Source organism: Lepidochelys kempii, chromosome 9 (genome assembly GCF_965140265.1).
Source record: "Lepidochelys kempii isolate rLepKem1 chromosome 9, rLepKem1.hap2, whole genome shotgun sequence".
Taxonomy (NCBI): domain Eukaryota; kingdom Metazoa; phylum Chordata; order Testudines; family Cheloniidae; genus Lepidochelys; species Lepidochelys kempii.
In genome coordinates this window covers 50,690,970-50,712,867 of record NC_133264.1, presented here as the reverse complement: position 1 = coordinate 50,712,867, position 21,898 = coordinate 50,690,970, and the positions used below count along the sequence as shown (strand labels likewise).

Sequence of the window (21,898 nt, the reverse complement as noted above, 5' to 3'; positions counted from 1 at the left end):
GGCGGAATCAGGTCCCTAATCTCCATCCGCATCTCCCTCAGATTAGCAGCAAGAGGGGCTGCTACCTGCTCCATGTTATGTGAACCTGAGCAGTGCTTGGAAAACACAAGGAAGCTCAGGAGGTGCCCAGCTCCACTCACCAGGTCTTGGGTTTCCTGAAACAGCCTGAAATGTTGCAGCTGCCCTGCCTGACTCCCCCACTCCTTTCCAATCTGCCCAGCAGTTTCAAGGGAAGAGGCAAGCTGTTCACTTGGAGGGTGGGGAAAGGGAAAGAAACCCTAACGTGTCAAAGCAAGTTCTACAGGGGCAAACATTTCTACCCAACTTCACTCTGCAAACTTCTCTCCATGGACGGGGACCAGGCTGTGTGTCTGATGGTGCCTCTGGCACTGTGGAAAATAGTGCCCTTGATCCTAAACCAACCAAAGCTCCATGCAATTGTCACCTAGAAGCCTCATGACATAGCAAAATGGCAATGGCTGATGGCTCCCGGATGGTGAACAAGAACCAAGAGACATGGCCCTTTCTACCCTGGTGGAAGCATTCCCACCTTCCAATGCACCCCCCACTGCTCTGGGTAACCCCACTGTGCACTCGTAACTAGAAGCCACCATAACGTCTCCCATCCTGGTGAAGACATCTGGAATGTTTGTTTACGTTCATTTCCTGAAATTGGGTTGAGCAATTATCCTTTGATGATTGGAATTTTCCAAAGCTCTAAAAAGCGAAAATGGGAGTGGAAATGTGTATTCCTCCAGTGCTGTGCTGAAACATTTCCAGTGCCTTTGTTGTTTGAACAAACACAGCGTCACCCCATGGCATTGGCTGTTGAGTTCCATGAGCGACGGCGTGATTGAACAAGCCAGTAATCCTGGCGAAGGGATACCAACGCCTCTCTGGCTCTTTCTGTGCTAGGAATCCTATGGGCAGGACGGGGTTACGAGGCCGAGGAAGCCTACGCTGCTTTGGACCGAACCATGCACTGCATCCCATAGTGACGCGGTGAGTACAGCAAGTAAGATCTTGGCTTGCACGTCTGGACACCGTTCTACTGGCATGTGGCAGTTCCTTGACTAGAGCAGCACCCTCGACTGGCTGAGCTAGGAACATTACATCTGTAACACACGGGGCAGAGGCCTCTGTCGTACAGAAGGAAATGTATTGCTAAAACGATTCCCGTTCTTTGTTTTAAATAAAGAACAGCCTGTTCTTATTTCATAGACCATGGTGCTATTGTGTAGCAATTGGATCTTTGATAATCTTCTGTTATTGCTTAGCACTTACAGTAAACACCACTTAACTCTTTCAAAGCACTTTACAGTCATTAGCTAACTGATGCTCACTGCACTCATATAGGTAAGTATTAGATCCCCCCAGTAGGTAAATGACTAGCCCAAGGCCACGTGATGAATTGGGAGCAGAGAAAGGATTAGACTTCAAATGTCCCTGGTGTCTGTCTGGCTCCACAACCACGCTTAACCTCTTATCTCAGGAGCCATGCTTTCCTCTTGTTATCCTGCAAACAGGGCTGGGGGATCTTGGGAAACTGGCTTGTTTTCTAACAGATGTAAAAGCTAACAGCGTGTAATCTCTTTGATGATGTTCGTGAGAGCTCGGGGTCTCCAGCAAAGTCCATCACCGCCCTCCCTGAGCACTGAAACTGATCTTCACTGCCACGCCACAGGGAGGGACGGGAGGAGCCAGCTCCCCGGGCAGCATGACACATTTCTCTTTTGTAGCTGGAGAAGGAATATGGATGGATCCATTTATAGAAAGAGCCTAAAGAAAATGCTGGAGGTCTTAGTTGTCAAGTCTCCTGTGTCAGATCACTGGGCTCTGCCAGGGGTAAGTGCTAAGGAGCCCATCGACCTGACCTAGCTTTGAAAGGCTCAGAAAACGTAGGCAGATCAGTCAGTGCAGAGAGACGTTATTGGCATCACAAGCTACACCCATGTTACCAAAACATAAAACATAGGCCCTGTGGGTCTCTGCAGGAGGGAGATACAATCTGCCCCCAGCTGGGATTCAGGGCATCTTATCCCCCATGCCCAGAGGTCTCATAATTCTGCCAGAACAGCCCAGTTGTCCATCTGGCTGTAGCCTGTCCAGTGCAGGATGCACCTTATAACGCAATACAGTACTACAAGTGGCATTTCATTGTCCCCTGGCCCAGCAGGTGATTAATAGTCCGTATCATTTTCCTCCTTGCTAGTTTAACAGTCAGTTCTGACTCAGGAGTGTCTGCTCAAAGCCTGGCCTCAGAATCACCATGTGGCAGTAAGTTCCAGAGGTGAATTAAGTTATGTGCAAAACCATATTTCCATGCACACCTGAGGAGTTTCTGCCATGGGCATCCCTTCACTCCTTGCCCAGAGCAGACAGTGGGATGCTCCATGCTTGTCCCCCCATCTGGGGCAGTGCATGGTTTGGGAACTCCTGCTTCCTTAGTAGCAAGCATTGGGCCTGCTCTCTTTGTTGTAGTCAGGGAGGAGTCCCAGCTGTCTGTTCAGACAGTGCCCTGTTGTGATGGTCTGGTTCTGTGCAGGGGTCACTGGAGCCAGGGGAATCGCTGCCATTGAAGCTGAAGAGGGTCCTGAGGAGGGAGTTCTGGCCACAGTTCCAGAACCTGCTGAACCAAGGTGCAGAGGTATGCTGGGCACGCCGCATGGCACCATGCTGAGGAAGCAGGACAAGAATCAGACACCCATTCCCATGATGATAACATGCCAATTCCTTCCATGCAGGACAGAGTGGCCCCCAGAATGAGTCTGGGCTGCAGATCTGTGTACATGACCCTGGTGTGGTCTGCGGAAGTGAGGACGGAGGAATGGTAGAACAGGCCAGGATTGTCCTGCAGGGCACAACAACCACTGCATGGGACTTGCTGTGGTTAAGCAGAGCTCCCAGGCAATGTGCCAGAGTTCCCTTGGGACACCTCTGGCTGCAGGACCGTCCCATGAGAGGGATGCTGTATGTGAAAGCAGGACTTTCCCACAGCCCACACTCTGTCACAGTTCCTTACAAGTGGGCGGGGCAACCAGTACCCAAACCCTGTCCCTGTCCCCCTGCTGCCCCTTCTCCCAGAAGCCCCGCCCCTGCACCACCCCTACTCCTAGAGGCCCCACCCTCGCACCACCCCTTCCCTGAGGCCCCACCCCCATGCCTTCTCTTCCCCCCAACAGCCCGCCTCCCACTCACTCCTCTCCACGCCCTCCCCTTCTCGCTCGCCCTTACGGCAGGTAAAAAGTGGGGGGGGCATGGCCCCCCCGTTCCAGCACTCCTGAGCCAGGTCACAGCTGACCTTCTGCTAGCACACTGAAACCCAAGGGGAACCCTTCCCAGCTGCCTCCTCTGTCCCTCAGGTATACAAAGGCTACGTCGATGACCCCAGGAACATGGACAATGCCTGGATCGAGACAGTGGCCATCAACGTGCACTTTGAAGATAAGAACGACGTGCAGATGAAGCAGCTGAACTCGGTAAATGCCTTTTGCCTTCTGTCTCACAAAGCACTAGCTTCTGCACAGAAAGGCCTCGCCCCCAGGACAGGGCTGAGCAGACGTTCACTGAAGTCAATGAAGAGCCTCATGCCAACTTGGGTGGGTGTGGGATCAAGCCGCAGAGCTCGGGGAATGGCCCAGATCTCAGCAGCGCGGTGGTGGTGTGCCCACAAGTCTTGTGGTCCCATTCCATCCTGCTTCTCTGCCTGCAGGTGGGAGGGACCCAGCCTGGACAATGCAGAGAAGGAGCAGGTGAGAGAGGGCTCCTGGATAGCAATGGGAGTGGTGGAGAAATGGAGCCAGGCATGGGGGAGAAGGAGTAAAAGGGTCTGCAAGAGGAGAACAATAGGCGGGAGGGAGGAGAGACCACGGTAGGGTTGCTAACCCTCCCGATTTGGCCGGGAGTTTCCTGGAATCAGGCTCAATCTCCTGGAGACTACTGAAGTCAATCCAGGAGATTTTAGGCTGCAAAAATTCCAGTGGCTCAGAGGGACTAAGGCAGGCTCCCTACCTGCCCTGGCTCTGCACCACTCCCAGAAGCAGCGACATGTCTGGCAGCAGCTCCTAGGAGGAGGCGCAGCAAGGGGGGGGTCTCTGCGTGCTGCCCCTGTCCTAAGCATCAACTCTGCAGCTCCCATTGGCCAGGAATGGGGAACTGCAGCCAATAGGAGCTGCAGGGGTGGTGCTTGCAGGCAGGGACAGCATGCAGAGCCGCCTGGCCACCTGTGAGCACAGGAGCCGTTGCCAGACATGCCGCCACTTCCGAGGTAAGCACTGCCCAGCCGGAGCCTGCACCCTGAACCCCTACCGCACCACAACCCTCTGCCTCAGTCCCCTTCCACACCCAAACTCCCTCCCAAAGCCCACACCCCGAACCTCCTGACGCACCCCAATCCTCTGCCCCAGCCCTGAGCCCCCTCCCGCACCCAAACTCCATCCCAGAGCCCGCACCCCAAACCCTCTCCTGCATATCAGCCCCCTGCCCCAGGCTCAGCTTGGAGCCCCCTCCCATACTCTGAACCCCTCAGCCCCACCCCCTAGCCCAGAGCCTGCACCCCATCCCCCTGCTCCAGCCTGGTGAAAGCAAGTGAGGGTGGGGGAGAGCGAGCGATGGAGGCAGGGGGGCTGGAGTGAGCGGGGGAAAGGGGCCTCGGAGAAGGGGTGGGGCAGGCGTGGGGCCTTGGGAAAGGGGCGGGGCTAGGGTGTTTGGGTTTGTGCCATTAGACAGTTGGCAACCCTAGACCAGGGAGAAGCGCAGTGGTGGAGCAGGGCATGCTGTTAAGTTTGTTGTGTAAGGACCGTACATGCAGCAGCAGGCACCATGAGACCAGATCCCAGGAAAGTTAGATGACTTCCTTCATTCAAAATCTATTACCTGCCTGACTCTCGCCTTCGTTCAGCATTGAGGGAGGGCAGCCGGGCCATTGCTGTGTCCTGGGGGAAGGAACGGCATCTCATTGGTGGCGAGGACATAGCCCCAGGAACTGGCTTTTATCCAACACTGTTGGCGTTCCCTTGTTAAAACACCAATGGTCCGTGCTTATGCTAGTCCTGGGTAATCAAGGCTTGGGAAAAACAGCTCGTCCACACCTGAGCCATCCCGTCTCAGGCTTTGCTGTGCCAGCCACGTGCCGAGTGCAGCTGGAAATATGCATTCTGTGGCAATGTGAGCCTGCGTGTAACGTCTTTGATTTCCTCTCCCAGTTTCTCCAGGGCAGCGACCCAGAGGCGTGCGTCCGGTGGCAGCTGGTGGACAAGAGAATTCCACTGTACACAAACCACAAGGAACTGCTGCAGAAGGTGACTGCTCTTTTGGGGGCCTATTACTGATGTTACGGCCGCCACCTGGGATGGATTTTTCCGAAGCTGGGAGAAGTGTCATGGAGATCTGCCTGCCTGGTCCCCTTGTCTCCTGTTGCTCTAGACTGGGGCTTTGGGTGTGTAGCTTGGCTTAACCCTCCAGGATCAGTGGGACTGTGGGTAACATGCCATGCTGCATGACTCTCCTTCTCACTCTCTTGTATCATTACTTGCGAGTGAATGCAGCACTCTCGTGAGACACAGATGGCAGCAGCTTGTGCCAGGCTGTCGTCCTTGCAGGAGTTGCCCCACACAGCTCTGCCAATGCACTACAAATTTAGCTGGCAACTTCCCCTGTTGTTGTGGTCTTGGCTTTCTCCTGGGCGGAGCCTGACGCTTTGGCTAAGTTAGCAGTGGGTTTGGGATGTGCACATGTGGGACCTGGAAAGAGACTTAACTCATGGGCCAGTTTTCCCACCCATATCTCTAGAGGTGAAAGGCTTCTGATGTGTGGTTCCACCTAGTACCGGGCCAGGACACCTGCGTTCAGTTCCTAGCTCTGCCACAGACTCCCTGGGGGAGCTTGGGCCCGTCACTTGGGGAGGGACTCACAAAAGTTCTAAGTCCCATGGGCAGAGGAGTCCCGCTCTTGTGTATCAGCACCTCCCCTTGGCTGGCTTAGGCAGTCCCACCTAGCATGCTGGCTTTGTGGGCACATTCTCAGGTGCAAGTCTCTCCCCATGCATTTTATAGGGACCCTAGGCACTGAACGCAGCTTTATGGATCCCAGTGTGAGCCTGTGATTTGGTAGGCTCCGCAACGCCCAACGTCACATCGCCTAAGTCCCTTTGTAACTCTGGGCCCGAGTTTCTTTAGGCCTCAGTTCCCTGTCTGTACCATGGCTCCTCTGGCTCACCTGTGGAGATTGTAGGCTCTGCACAGCAGGGGCTGTCTCTCCCTGTGTTATGTACAGCGCCTGGCACAATGAGTGCCTCGTCCTTGCTGGGGCCCCCAGTCCCTACTGTCATGGTGTATGCTAACACTAATGGGGACGGGCAGCAGATCCCACGGCCTGCCCTCACTCTGCTGCTGACGCACCTGGGCTACCGTACATCCTCTTTCTAAGGGACATTGCTCCATCCACCACACTCGCCCCACTCCTAGGGGCACCTGAGCATGGATTTAGGCCAGCACCTCCCTCCTAGGCCAGTCCATATGGGGTCTTCCCACTGCCCCCTCCCTTTCATTCCAGGTACCCTCTGTTTTTTTCTTGATGCCTACTCTGAACCTTGGCTGCTCCTGTGTATGTCAGCCATGGTCATGCTCTCCTGGGGCTTGGAGAACAGCAGGGATCTTTGTCTAGGCTGGCACTGGTACTGCTTCACGGAATACAAAGCAGGTGTCTCCCTTCCCCCCCATCAGCCAGTTGCTATGTCTCACTCGTAGCCCTGAGCTCAGACATCCTGGAAGGCACGTGCTTGGAAGACACTCCGGAGCCCAGGGTTTCACAGAGCTCATGTCACTTCTCTACCTCTGTCAGAGGCACCGTCCTGGATATCAGACCTCTCCCTTGCACCTGATCACACTCACATCACTCACCTTGGACCCGGAGGATGCTGAATGTTGTGGCTCCTCTACAGACTTATTTGTAAAGTGCTTTGGGATCTCTTGGCCTGGAAGTGTCTCTATTGTGTGTAAAAAGAAAAGGAGGACTTGTGGCACCTTAGAGACTAACCAATTTATTTGAGCATAAGCTTTCGTGAGCTACAGCTCACTTCATCGGATGCATTCAGTGGAAAATACAGTGAGGAGATTTATAGACACACAGAACATGAAAAAATGGGTGTTTATCATGCACACTGTAAGGAGAGTGATCACTTAAGATGAGCTATTACCAGCAGGAGAGTGGGGTGGGGGGGGGGGAGAGAAAACCTTTTGTAGTGATAATCAAGGTGGGCCATTTCCAGCAGTTAACAAGAACGTCTGAGGAACTGGGGGGGAGGGGGGAATAAACAAGGGGAAATAGTTTTACTTTGTGTAATGACTCAACCACTTCCAATCTCTATTCAAGCCTAAGTTAATTGTATCCAATTTGCAAATTAATTCCAATTCAGCAGTCTCTCGTTGGAGTCTGTTTCTGAAGTCTTTTTGTTGAAGAATTGCCACTTTTAGGTCAGAAATCGAGTGACCAGAGAGGTTGAAGTGTTCTCCGACTGGTTTATGGATGTTATAAATCTTGACATCTGATTTGTGTCCATTTATTCTTTTACGTGGAGACTGTCCAGTTTGACCAGTGTACATGGCAGAGGGACATTGCTGGCACATGATGGCATATATCACATTGGTAGATGTGCAGGTGAACGAGCCTCTGATAGTGTGGCTGATGTGATTAGGCCCTATGATGGTGTCCCCTGAATAGATATGTGGACACAGTTGGCAATGGGCTTTGTTGCAAGGCTAGGTTCCTGGGTTAGTGGTTCTGTTGTGTGGTGTGTGGTTGCTGGTGAGTATTCGCTTCAGGTTGGGGGGCTGTCTGTAGGCAAGGACTGGCCTGTCTCCCAAGATTTGGGAGAGCGATGGGTCGTCCTTCAGGATAGGTTGTAGATCCTTGATGATGCGTTGGAGAGGTTTTAGTTGGGGGCTGAAGGTGATGGCTAGTGGCGTTCTGTTATTTTCTTTGTTGGGCCTGTCCTGTAGTAGGTGACTTCTGGGAACTCTTCTGGCTCTGTCAATCTGTTTCTTCACTTCAGCAGGTGGGTATTGTAGTTCTAAGAATGCTTGATAGAGATCTTGTAGATCATGGTAGAATTCCTCAAGGGCTTCTTTTCCATGGGTCTAGATGATGAAGATGTCATAAATATAGCGCATATAGACATCTTCATCATCTGGACCCATGGAAAAGAAGCCCTTGAGGAATTCCACCATGATTTCAACAATTTCCATCCCACTATCAACCTCAGCCTGGGCCAGTTCACATAAGAGATCCACTTCCTGGACACTACGGTGCTAATAAGTGATGGTCACATAACCACCACCCTATACCGGAAACCTACTGACCGCTATTCCTACCTACATGCCTCCAGCTTTCACCCAGACCACACCACACGATCCATTGTCTACAGCCAAGCTCTACAATACAACCGCATTTGCTCCAGCCCCTCAGACAGAGACAAACGCCTACAAATCAGATGTCAAGATTTATAACATTCATAAACCAGTCGGAGAACACTTCAATCTCTCTGGTCACTCGATTTCTGACCTAAAAGTGGGAATTCTTCAACAAAAAGACTTCAAAAACAGACTCCAACGAGAGACTGCTGAATTGGAATTAATTTGCAAATTGGATATAGTTAACTTAGGCTTGAATAGAGACTGGGAGTGGTTGAGACATTACACAAAGTAAAACTATTTCCCCTTGTTTATTCCCCCCCTCCCCCCCGCACTGTTCCTCAGATGTTCTTGTTAACTGCTGGAAATGGCTCACCTTGATTATCACTACAAAAGGTTTTCTCCCTCCCCCCTCTGCTGGTAATAGCTCATCTTAAGTGATCACTCTCCTTACAGTGTGCATGATAAACACCCATTTTTTCATGTTCTGTGTGTCTATAAATCTCCTCACTGTATTTTCCACTGAATGCATCCAATAAAGTGAGCTGTAGCTCACGAAAGCTTATGCTCAAATAAATTGGTTAGTCTCTAAGGTGCCACAAGTACTCCTTTTCTTTTTGCGAATACAGACTAACACGGCTGCTATTCTGAAACCTGTCTGTGCGAGCTACTCGGTCTTGTTGTCATCTCACTGGTTTTGACACAAAATGTTGACTCCCAAGTGGGGTTATGGGGCAGCACGTTATAAAGGAATTAACCCCAATCTAGGTTGAGCAGCTACTGCTATTATTTCTTGCTCTGTTCCTTAGGTTGGGGTCCCTGGCACCCCTGTTAAAGCCCAGCATCCTCATATTTGGCCCTGAACATGCTTGGAACTGCATTGTATCTGAGTTTATTCCTTGAACCAGCTCTAGTCGCCTTCCTTAGATGCTAGCATGCCAGCAGCCAGGGCAGAAAGCATCCAGCAGTCAGGGCCTAAATTGTGCCCCCAGCCGTTGACATCCCCCCGCAGTGCCGGAGCAGTCAAACGTGGCTGGCGAGTGGTTCTAGAGGACAAGGGGGGGTTGACTCGGGAAAGCCAGGTTATGGAGACAAGGTGGGTGAGGGTGCATATTTGGGTTTGAATTTGAAATAGCTGCTGTTAAAGTGTCTGTGTCGTAAATAGGCACACGTATGGACCAGGCATTTTGAGGGCAGTAGCACCATGGGAGATAGACTGCAGTCCCATTATTCTTCCTTTGGATTCCTGTGCAGCCCCCAAACATCCACTTCGAGATTCCCATTCCTTATGAAGTCGCTGGACACTGATCTTTGATTTCCCACCCTGCCACAATTCATCGCTAGAAATGAATGATGTGGTCACATCCTTTCGCCAGCCAGTCACATGTAACTCCCAGGCTAGCCGACCAGGATCTCCAGATCAAAACTAGTTCAAAACAGGCTGTGAAAGCGTTTGCATATAAACCTGCTTAGCAAGAACATCTGTCAAGCCCTCTCAGCCCATTAGCTAGCAGTGGATCAGGAAGAGGTCCGGAGTGTAGCACTTTGGCCTCGGTTCACAAAGGGATTTAGGCATCTAAGTTGCATGTGGGGCTGAATCCGTTAGGTGCGCCCTGAGCATGCTTACTGGATCGGGCTCCACATGTGAGCTCACACAAAACAGCTGAGGGAGGAGGACGGGGAGGAGGAGCTCCCTCCTATGTTTTAGTCCAGTGATTTGGAGACTCATCTGGGAGACCACCATACGTGTCCACCCTCCACCCAATGAAAAGAAGGGATGTGAACAGGGATCTAGTGGAGTGCTCTAACCACCGGGCTATTCTGCAGTGGCCTTCTTCCCTCAGTCTCTCCAGTTGAAGCTGTTGAATTGTGGATAAATAATTAGTGTCACTGGAGCAGGGGGACTGGCGCCTGGGAGTCCCAGCTCCTGGATAAGTGCTCTAACCAGCAGGCTGTACAGTCATTCTCATGCTCTCTTTCCTTACATCTCCGCCGTAGGACAGCTTTAACCAGAGAGGCTGAGGGAACCCCACAGCCCTGCACCTGTGAGGTGACAGATCGCTGTTCAGAACCCTCCTCCTCCTCTGGCATAGGGGAAACATGACACAAGGGCCCTCCCCATCCCCGATGAGTGCTGTAACAATCAGTGGCCCAGCGCCTAAGGCCCTTTGTGCAGCTAGACCTTGATGACCGTAGCTGGTCTTGATGGGATTTTTTGCTGTCATTTAGTCAGTCTTTGCTCAATCAAACTATTCCTTCCACAACGATATACTGAGCAGTGTATGCAGAACAACAGCATCTCGCCTGCAATGATGCACCAAAGTAGGCTTCAGCGTTTGCATAAGGGGACAGAATGATGTTTTATTTAATGCTTCTCTTAACTCAATAAATCTAACAATTAAGATCAATTGCATATGATGTCCTTTTAGTAAATGGTCACTACTGAACTTAACTCCCTCTGTGCATGGAGCTACTGTGTGTAATTCGCCACTCAAAATGTTGGAATTCATTGATTTAGACAGCCACACCGAATAAAAATACAATGTGAGAGTGCTGGATTCTAATGGGATTGGAGATGAAGGGCTGCAGCTTCCAAAATAAACAGCTTTGCTTCGCTTCCGCGTCTGCATGGCAGTGACTAGGCTAGCATTAATGGCATTACTTGCATTAGGGCCAGTCACATTGTCTCTGTATAGTTGTTATGCTAGGAGCTGATTTTCCACTATAAGCCTAATTTAGTCATAAACAGAAGTTCCCCAATACCCAAACAATTTGTGTACAAATTCCTAGGCCATAGCTTACTCCAGTACAGAGATGGTTGGGCAAGTTTGCAGCAGATCTGAGTCCTTATTTAGACAAGATTAGCATTGCCAGACTGCTGCATTTCCCATTTTTAGTATTTAGCTTGCTACCTTTCTGGAATGGCTTTCCCTACAAATGCCATTTGATCTTATTTCTTCCCTTCTGCCTGGAGCGGGGCCTTTCCACATCGGGCTGGGATTTCATGGCATTTGAGGAGATACCAGCACACTTAACAAGGACATAGAGAATTAATTCAGTAAGTGTCCTCTCATGCCATTGATACATTTGTGATAAATACCTGTGTCCGGGAGGGGAAATTAGTCCTTAGTAGCCACCAGGCCACTGAGAGCTCAAGGGATGGCTTTACCCATGCAATATGCTTTAGGCTAGATCCTCAGCTGGTAGAAATTGGCATAGCCAGTGGTCATTTCTGCCAGTTCAGGATCTGGCCCGTTATCTGCCATGTGTACAGAGGGGACTGATTCTGCTTGCACATACACAGGTTTTGCACAGGTGTAATTCCATGGCTCTCCATGGAGCTACTCCTGATTTACATCATTATAAATGAGAGGGAACTCACCCCCAGCCTCCCTGGCATGAATTCATGCTCTGAAACATAGGCCTTGCTCCTCTGCTGGCCCGTCTCCTTCTCTGTGTCTGGGCTGACGGCCTGCAGGCCATGTGGGGAGGTACACTGTCTGTACAGCATTCCCCCTAGAAGTGGTGCCACCATCCTCTGCTTGACCTTTGGACTCCTCTGCCTGCATGTGGGGTGTTGACTGGGAAATAATGTCCAGCTTAGGCTAAAAAGACAGAAATGTGGGTCTGAGCCTATAGCAGAGGTGTCCCAGAGCCAGCCCAGCTGAGGCATTTGAATGGATCCCAAGAATCTCAGCTTTTGTGTGAAACAAACAAGTCCGTTTCTAGCACTGGCACTTGTAAAGAAAAACATCTGAACATGGATCGAGTATAAACCACTGCAGTGCTGTCTGCCTGAGTCTGCAGAGAGCCTAAAACAACAGCTCTGAGCTGTGAACTGTCCAACCTGCTAGTCATCTAATTGGAGTGAGATCCCTACAGCCCAGTGATGACATTTCCCCTGTCATTAACTACTTCATCACTGTATCTGAGGGGGTGTTGCTGGAGGGGAGGAACAGCAGATGGAGGAAGAGAGAGGAACAGACAGGGAAGGGAGAGAGAACAGAGGCAGAAATAGTGCTGTAAACCTTACGAGCATATCTCCCCCTGAATGTGATGTGAAGGTACTGAACAACTAAGGGATAATAACTAGATGTTTAGTTGCTACGTAACTGCCACATTCCACCCTTGATCTTTGGGGGTTCTGCAGGTTGAGGGGAGTGTTTAGTCCTAAATTAATAACTGGAATTAGCCCTCTGGCCATCCCAGGGCTAGCGCATTCCTATGTCGAAGCTGTTAATGTTCCCATGAGTGTCAGCAGCTCCCAGTGAAGTAACTGTATTCTCTGTATCTGCCCATAACCCAGCCACCCTGCCAGCCTGAAGCTCCTGAGACAGGGCCATGGCATTGGGACTGGGGCAGGTAGGATCACAGATGCTAAGCCTGTACTGTCCCCACAGGGAAGCTGAATGGCTGGGGGTGTCCTTGAAGGCACATGGGTTTGTGGGGGGGGGTGCAGTCACACGGCTCGCTGGGCACATCAGCAATGCAGTTATTAATCCCCCGAACGTGCCCTGGAGAGATCGTACAATGCCATGGGGACAGCAGTTGGCCAGTCCCTGCGCTGGTCCCAAACACTTGCCAAGATTTCAGTGCCAGGAGCCTCCGAGCAGTTGTGACGGGGACCAGCGCAAACCCGATGGGTTTGACTCTCCACATCCCCTCAGAGGGAGTCGATGGTGCAGCTTTAAACTGATGAGCATGACGGGTCCTATGCGAAAGCCACGGAGCTGCTGGCAGGCCGGGGCCCCTGCTTGCAGGGGACAATTTGGCTGTGCATCCCTGAGACCTGGCCTCCTCCACTGCATGCTCTTCTGGCAGGGCTCGTGCTGGGGGGGCTGAGTTTGCCCCAAGTGAGCGTGGCCTCAGCAGGGAGAGCACAAGGGCTTTGGCATGTGCTGGGTTAATGAGGCAGTGCCGTGCAATGGCCAGCCGGGAGCCTGTCAGTACCAGGGCAGAGCCCATCCGCTTCGCCATGGCTCCTGAGTAGCTGGGTGACAGCTCCAGGGCCGGCCCCAGTGTGACCACAACCCTTCCTGGGCCATGCTTCCCTTGGCGAAGGCTGCTCCGCTGGCACAGGTGCAACGTGGCCAGCCTGGGCAGGAAGAGGCAGGGCAGAGGCAGCATGGATCACCCTGCTGTCGACAGAATGGTTTCCCTCGTGCAATCTGCTGGACTATTTGGGGCAAAGATGTCACCCTGGCCCCTGCTCCCTGAGTGGCTGCTAGTGGGTCAGGGCTGATAGGAGGCCCAGAAAACAATGTGATTATCCAGTAGGGAAGCACCTTGAGGCTCCACCCAAGATCAGAGCCCCTGAGAGACAGCCCCTGCCCCACAGAGCCTGGAACTGGTCGCTCAGGAGCAGGGGAATGGGGAGACACCCTGTATGCAGCCACAGGACAGGAGCAGTCACAGCATAGGTTTCCCCAGGGAAGCACTCTAGGCAAGCTGAGGGCTCAATCTGCAGGGCACATTAGAGGGGGCGCCCAGGGTCAGATGCAAGCAGTGCCAATGTCCTGTGGAGGAGAGAGCTAACCTCGCCCAGCCAGCATGGCACTTGGGGAGCTCTCCCTTTGTGGGGGACAAGGAGAGGTAGGGAAGGGTGTTCCACCCAAAGAGAGTCCATGACTCACCCCCGCAGGTGACGGTGGAGCTGAGACTAGACCCCAGATCTCCTGAGTGCCAGCCAGGGCCAGCCCACCCCAACCCTGCCCCAACTCTCACCGTACACCGTACGCCCTTCTGTGAGGCTGCTGGATTCATTTCAGTGCCAGACTCGCCCTCTCACCCCTCAGGGACAGAACCCAAAGCAGCCAGCCACTGAGACTCCAGCAGGAAGGGGTGGCCCATCCCTGGGACAAGGGGAGCCACAGCCAATGCCAGTGGCAGGTAAGATCCAGTCTCTTGGGAGCAGTTTAAAACCCTCCTGTCAATAGAAGAAGACACTGCACTGAAGACAGAAATTTGGAGGGAATTTGAAAGCACTCGTGAGAGAGCTACGACTCTACCTCTTCCCATCTATTGCCTGGTAATCATGCCCAGAACCTACTGCGATGTACACACCTGCCAGCATGACACAGGGACGTGTGGGGAAGAGATTGAGGTTGTTTATGTGGTTGAGTTATTACTAGGCTGTCCCTTTAAAAAATCCAAGGATGCGCAGCGAGGATGTCAGTGACAGGCAGATGCTGTCCAATTACAGCCCATCTGCATGGTGTGTGGCTTGTGTGTATGCCGAGGCAAAGGAAAGCACCACAGAGATGGAGACATGAGGACTGAACAGACAGCAACAAGTGGTGGACGGGGTTTAAACTCTGCTAGCCCTGCTGGATCTCACCCAGACTCAGGCATACCGGGCTGGAGGGACAGCACTGGCTACATGCTTGGCAGCTGAAGGAGGAGAATGACAAAACCTGAACGGCAGCCAAATGGTTTTACCTCAACTCAGGTAAGGTGCCTTTTCATTGCGGATTTAGCAAACGAGAAGTGCCATTAGCAGGTCAGGTTCCTAGTGATCTCCCACCCTACGGAAGCAGCAGGATTGTATTCAGGGAGAGGAGAGCGGGCTCTTAGGAAATATGTCCTTTCGCTAGTTATTAGCTACAAAGTACCCCTGCCCAGCCTAGGTGACTGAGCATATTGTAGATGGGTCCGATTGGAAGCTGTACCACACTGGCATTCGCTGTAACGAAAGAACCCTCTTGCCAAACCTTGCCAGGCAGCCGAGGAAGATGCAGACAGGCTGGTAGTAAAATTGTGCTTCCCAGTGAAATGAAGCTGGGCGTACTCATTGTTCTCTGTCGCCTGGCATGGACACGACCCCTCTGGATAATCAAACTTTCAGCTCAGTGCCTAGCTTCAGCTTTTGAAAGCCAGTTTAATATGGATTTATCAGGCTAAATTCTGCACCGATCTTACACCTGTGCAACCCCATTCATAGATATGGCTTCTGGATTGAATTGAAGGAGTTGGCTTTGACCTATAAAGCTGGAAGACCTTGATTCAGCATAATGCTTTAACTTCAAGCATGTGCTTAATCCATCCCTATTTAGGAGAGTATTTAAGCACATGCTTAAGTGCTTGGCTGAACTGGGACCTCAATGCTTTGGGACCTTCTGAGTGGAGACCCTGCCTCTCTTGCCATGCCGGGATGGCCAGATCTGGGTTCAACAGAGGAATTCCATGAGGGTCTTACAGTGCTGGAACAAGCTCCTCCGCAGGTCTGCACACGCTGCATTATGTGTGGGGGCTGCTGCAGAAAGTGTGGGGTTAGATCTGGCTGGCCAGGGCAGACTGGAGAGTGGCTGGGGTTGAGCTCTGCTAGATCTGGGGGGAAGCTGTTGTTTGTTCTTGTCATTTGTGGCAGGGGTGCCCATAGCCTGGGGCAGGTAACCCTTCTAATTACTGTATTAATCCAACTCACTTAAAGCCCCTGCGCTGAGGCAGGACCACGTAAACTTAGACCAGCCCTGGCGGGTGTTTGTCCAACCTGTTCTTAGCAACCTCCAGTGATGGGGATTCCACAGCCTTTGTTTGGAAGCCTGTTCCGGAGTTAACTCCCCTGAGAGTTAGACAACATTTCCTAATCTCTAACCGAAACCTCCCTTGCTGCAGTTAAACCCAGTACTTCCTGTTCGACCCTCAATGGACACGGAGAACCATTGATCACAGTCATAGGTGGCACGTGAGTCTTCTCTTTCGGGCGGCTCACACACATGTGCCAGAAGCTCCCTAGAAGTTGGGGGGGACCCACCTGCACCTGGACCGTGGCCCTGCCACCGAGGCCCCGTGCCCAGTCATTCTCTCCCCCAAAAAGAAAAGGAGTACTTGTGGCACCTTAGAGACTAGGAGACTCCTTTTCTTTTTGCGAATACAGACTAACACGGCTGTTACTCTGAAACCATTCTCTCCCCCGAGGCCCTGCCCTCGCACTGGCTCTTACCGCCCCCTACTGCGAGGCTCTGCCCGCCCGCTGCTCACTCCTCTCTGCCTCTTCCCCCGAGACCCCCCCTCCGGCCCCTTGCTCCCCTCTGATTCTTCCCCCGAGACTCCCCTCACCAGCTGCTTGCTCCTCTCCACCCCTTTCACTGAAGGGCGGGCCACCAAGGGGGCTATGGGGCCATGCCCCCATCACTTTTTTCTGCCTTAGGTGAGCAGAGGGTGGGGGGTCCTCAGGGAAGGAGGAGGAGCAGGGACAGGAAGGGGGCGGGGCCTCAGGGGAAAAGGCCAAACGGAGTTGGTAAGAGGCAGAGTGAGAGCCGGGAATCGGGGGAAGAGATGGAGCAGAGCGTGGGCGGTGCTCCCCAATTCTATGGGGCTTTGCTTCTGGTGCCCAAAGGTGGCAGCGGGCCGGTGCGCCGCTGGAGGGGTGACCCGTGCCACGTCTGCCGCATTTCTCCCCCCTGCATCACTGGCCCTTTTGGGGGAGGCTCAGCCTCCCCTGGCCTCTTATACCTGACACCCATGATCACCGTCCTCTCTGTAACAGCCCTTCACAGATTTGAAGATGGTTCTCAGGTCCCCCCACCAGTCTCCTTTTCTCAAGACTAACCATGCCCTGTTTTTTTGTCTTTCCACACAGGGCAGGTTTTCTAAACCATTTATCATTTTTGTTGCTCTCCTCAGGACTCTCTCCAGTTTGTCCTCATCTTTCCTAATATTAGGCTTTATTTTGTTTTCAAATTAGTGTACCTCCCACCCCCAAGCTCCCATACTGATGAAATCACCATTTGTTTGGAGAACAGGCATGTAAATGTACATGTGTGTGTGTGTGTTAATTTCAGTGTTGCCATCTCTCTCCATTCTATGTGATATTTAGTGTTTTTTCTTAAAGCTCCAGCTCCTGGAGTCATGTTATCCCATCATAATCTCAGTGTTCTTTTGTTTTAAAATAACTTCCTAATTGTCTTGGTTGCAAAGAAAAGCTTGAAATAGTGACCTCTAAAGGTTTACACACTAGAGGACAATAAAACAACCCTGCTTTGATTATTTGTTACAATCTCATAATTTGTAAGCCAATCTTACAAATTTGGATGGTCTGGTTCAGGTGTTTTTTTAACACTTGAGGTTGGCAAGACTGTCCCAGCAACAGATTATAAGAACCTTGTGCAATATCAACTCTGTGTTGGGGCTCCGCCCATCCCATTCACTACTCAACGGCAACACCCTTGCACCTGTGCACCTGGTCCCCAGGGCTGGGAAGTCTCCACAGCTGTGCATGGAGTTGGGAATTACTTCCCTGTGCCAGGGTGTATCCGTGTCACACCATGGCCCTCAATAACTGACCCTTTCATTTAAAAATCTGAAAAATGCAGAGAAATAACTTTCATCTGAATGGAGCCTATCTGAGATGATGGTAGATGACCTTGTTAGGGATGGGGCACAGGTTTAGCAGATTAACCCAGCGCTTGCTTTGCTAATGTAGATCAGACACCGAGAGATCTAAGTGTTTCATAGTGTCAAGAAAAATAATGTCAATTTCCCCTCCCTCTTTTTGCTGTCAGAAACAAAAGAGCCCACTTTGAAAGACAAGAAAAGAGAGTATGTGAATGCCTCCAGCTAGTCCCTTTGCACACCTGGAGAGGTTAGCTGGCAAAGACTAACATTTCCCAAGCAGCCATGCAGAAGTGTGCCCCGTTGAGACGATGATCAGAATGTTCCTGGCACACCCGGCATCCTCACTGGCACAGCTGTCCTCTGCACGCGTCTTCTTCTGCCTCCTCCTGTGCTTCCCTCCTGTGTGGACCTCCTGCCCCCAGCCCTGCCAGTGCACAGATCACTCGGGAGCCATGGCTGTGCTGTGCAGCTCAAAGCATTTGGACGCAATCCCAAAGGACATTCCCCAAGATGCTGTGTTTGTGAAGCTCGATGCAAATAAAATCACCCAGATCCCCAACAACGCGTTCAAACACCTGAACCACTTGGAAGAGCTGGATCTCTCCAGAAATGCCATTGAGAAGATAGACATGGCAGCTTTCAGAGGGGTGGCAGATGGGCTGCGGACGCTGGATCTTTCCAATAACCTTATTCAGAGTATTCCCAAGGAAGCCTTGGTCAAATTGAATGCTAAGATCCGCTTGTCCAATAACCCGTGGCACTGCGAGTGCGCTTTGCAGGAGGTGCTCTGGGAAGTGAAGCTAGATCCCGAGTCGGTGAACGAGATCACCTGCCAAACCTCTGTGAGGGAAGAATATGTCGGGAAACCTTTGATCCAGGTCCTGGACTCTGGCGTCAATTTCTGTAACATCCATCAAAAGACCACGGATGTTGCTATGTTCATCACCATGTTCGGCTGGTTCACCATGGTCATCACCTACGTGGTGTATTATGTTCGACACAACCAGGAAGATGCTAGGAAGCACCTGGAGTACCTTAAATCACTGCCTAGCACCCAGGTCCCTAAAGAGACCATCAGCACAGTCCTGTAATGCCAAGCACAGAGCACTGTGTCAAGAAATGCCTCGGGGGAAGCAATCTGCTTCTGACCTGCTTGCACAAGGTTTTCTATGAGGGTTTTATGTGACACTTGATAGAAACATGAAAACGTATTTTGTTATTAACCGAACTGTGGCCACAAGCTTGTAGGGGAACAGCAGTGCCCCTGTTTACGTCACATCCCTTGCCATGGCAGGTTACTCATTGCTAACTAAGACACCACAGGATACGTCCTGGCCTCTACAGAAGGTTAGAGAGCAGAACCCCATAGTCCTGCCTGCCTCTGTCACTCCAGAGCGTGGTGTTCCGGACAGCAGAATGTGCAGCCAGATATCAACGGTCTCCAGCATCTGGAGGGAGTGCGGGGATCCTAAGTTGTGCCGCTAAGCAGTCAGGATCTGCTCACCACCATCAGCATGAGACCAACACACAGGGCCTGTGCCTGCAACTGACACAGCCGTGTGATCCTGGAGCCTAAGAAACCAATAACTGCCCCAAGCTGCATTTCCCCGGCCCCACCCCAAGTTCCCTGCTAGGGGGAGCCCTCCGCACTGATAGAGGGGTCAGCCACCATTACAGCACCGGCCCCTCCTCGCCCCACATGGGCGAGAACGGCTTCGGGGGCAGGCCAGGGATCTGCCTGCTCATGCTATGTACTGGTTGGGCTCTGCACACGAGCATGCTGGCAGCTCTGTGTGGAAGGCCCTGCTCTGGGTCCCTGCGCGGGGAGCATCCACAGCCAGGTAGCTAGATGGGCACACAAGCCAAACCAGCGCGTGTTGGTACCTTCAGCCGGGGAGAACGCCCCAGAAGTGGGAGATTAGTGGGTCACCGTCAGCTTCTGTCATGCCAGAGAGACTCACGCTCAGCCCTGGGGCCTCCTACCTGGGTCGCCGTTCAATGGGGTCGACTCACCCTCTCCTGCCCCCTTCTGGGTCCTGGGCAACGTTCCCTGATGAGAGGAGAAAAATGAGCTGTTTGCCCAGGCCCTCCCCAGTACCGCCCACCCCAGTCATGTGTCAGACCCCACCAATCATGAGATCGGCCCCCAAATCAGGAGGGTTTTGGTTTAAAGAGTGCAAGGATGGGTTTGGGCTAGTTTTGGATTTTTGAAAAAAAAAATTGTGACAATCAGTGCTGCCAGCTCTTCCCCGTGTGTGTGTGATAGTTGCCATGCTGCCAGCTCTCCCCAGCAGACAGAGTCGGGGACTCTGTCCCCTGCAGAGGCTCTCACTGCTGCTCCGTGGGGCAGCACTTCCAGCTTCTCCCCAAACCCCAACATTCTAACTCATTAATTCTGAGTCCTGCCCCCACAGCCCACATCTGCACCCCCCGCCCCCAGGCAATAATTAACTATACGACCTCAGCCCCCACATCAGTGCTGATCCCCCATTGGCCCTTTCCCCAGCCCTGCATCTGCTCCTCCTGCAGGGGGGGTGTGTGTGTGTGCAGGGGGAGGCAGCCCCTTCCCTACCACAAGACTCCTCCGGCTCCTAAGGGGATGGGGGCAGAGCCCTGCCTGCCTCCTGCAGCAGCTCTCAGCACTGCGCCCCACCTCCTGCCCCGGGGCCGCTGCAGCCAGGGGATGCTACCAGGAATGGGGCCAGACTCCATGCAACGGCACAGCAACACCGGCAGGCCCTGGGAATCTGCTGAGTCTGAGGGCGGGGCCTGTAAAGGAGAAAGCCCCGCCCCAACGGGCAATGGGAGGAGCTCCATGACAGGAGCCTTGTGAGAGTCCTTCTCCTAGAGCCCCCTCTTGGGGCACTGGTCATGGGAGGGGATGAGCCAGCACTGCTGGGCGATTAGCTAGGTACTGGCTGGGCGGGTTAGCTAGTTACTGACTGTCTGTCTGCTGGGATAGCAAGTTACTGACCAGCTCTCTGTCTGGGCAGTTTAGCTAGTTACTGCCTGCCTGTCTTGGGGGAGGGTAGCTAGTTACTGTCTGTCTGTCGGGGTGGGTTAGCTAGTTACTGTCTGTCTGTCTGGGGGTGGGGGGTTAGCTAATTTCTGTCTGTCTGGGAGTGTTAGCTAGTTTCTGTCTGGGTGGGTTAGCTAGTTTCTTTCTGTCTGTCTGTGTGTTGGGGGGGCAGTTAGCTAGTTAATGTCTATCTGGGAGTGTTAGCTAGTTACTGTCTGTCTGTCTGGGGGATGGGGGTTAGCTAGTTTCTGTCTGTCTGGGAGTGTAAGCTAGTTTCTGTCTGTCTGGGTGGGTTAGCTAGTTTCTGTCTGTCTGTCTGGGAGTGTTAGCTAGTTACTGTCTGTCTGTCTGTCTGGGGGTGGTGGTTAGCTAGTTAGTGTCTTTCTGGGAGTGTTAGCTAGTTTCTGTCTCTCTGGGTGGGTTAGCTAGTTTCTGTCTGTCTGGGAGTGTTAGCTAGTTACTGTCTGTCTGTCTGCGGGGATAGCAAGTTACTGACCAGCTGTCTGTCTGGGCAGTTTAGCTAGTTTCTGTCTGTCTGGGTGGGTTAGCTAGTTTCTGTCTGTCTGTTTGGGAGTGATAGCTAGTTACTGTTTGTCTGTCTGTCTGGGGGTGGTGGTTAGCTAGTTAATGTCTTTCTGGGAGTGTTAGCTAGTTTCTGTCTCTCTGGGTGGGTTAGCTAGTTTCTGTCTGTCTGGGAGTGTTAGCTAGTTACTGTCTGTCTGTCTATCTGGGGGTGGTGGTTAGCTAGTTAATGTCTTTCTGGGCGTGTTAGCTAGTTTCTGTCCATCTGTCTAGGGGGTTAGCTAGTTACTGTCTGTCTTGGGGTGGGGGGTTAGCTAGTTACTGTCTGTACAGGCTTTCTGGATGTAAAGTACCATAGGGGACCTGTATCGTTGTTGTTTGGTTTCACTCTGGGTGTGCATGTTCCTTTTTCCACACGTGCAGTTTTCTTCTGCCCCCAGCAGTGCTGTGTGTGGGGAGCCAGTGCAGGAGGCCGGCTCATACCCTCCCATGGACACTGTCCCTGAAGAGGTCTGAGAGAAGGACTCTCCCCATGGGCACTGTGGATAATGAGAGATGGTTGGGCTACAAAGGGAGTAGCCGGCCCTCACGCCTGCCTACAGCTTTACTAGCT

General features: G+C 52.3%; 2 protein-coding genes across 5 annotated transcripts in view; both read left to right on the top strand.

The window, feature by feature from the left end:
• Positions 1 to 6,979, top strand: part of TRPM2 (transient receptor potential cation channel subfamily M member 2) — a 57,710-nt gene extending 50,731 nt beyond the window's left edge. For 3 of the 4 annotated variants that reach the window (XM_073360328.1, XM_073360327.1, XM_073360331.1), the window contains 6 exons: positions 916 to 1,002; positions 1,740 to 1,845; positions 2,546 to 2,647; positions 3,363 to 3,479; positions 3,713 to 3,752; positions 5,205 to 6,979. In XM_073360328.1, the coding sequence (XP_073216429.1) occupies positions 916 to 1,002; positions 1,740 to 1,845; positions 2,546 to 2,647; positions 3,363 to 3,479; positions 3,713 to 3,752; positions 5,205 to 5,455 (703 nt within the window). In that variant the 3' untranslated portion in view covers positions 5,456 to 6,979. The remainder of the gene's footprint in view (positions 1 to 915; positions 1,003 to 1,739; positions 1,846 to 2,545; positions 2,648 to 3,362; positions 3,480 to 3,712; positions 3,753 to 5,204) is intronic. The other variant, XM_073360329.1, reaches the window with a different exon arrangement.
• An 11,073-nt stretch (positions 6,980 to 18,052) lies between these two features.
• On the top strand, positions 18,053 to 18,835 carry LRRC3 (leucine rich repeat containing 3). Its single transcript, XM_073358811.1, has one exon. It carries the CDS (start codon positions 18,053 to 18,055, stop codon positions 18,833 to 18,835), a length of 783 nt encoding a protein of 260 aa, XP_073214912.1.
• Positions 18,836 to 21,898: the final 3,063 nt, after the last annotated feature.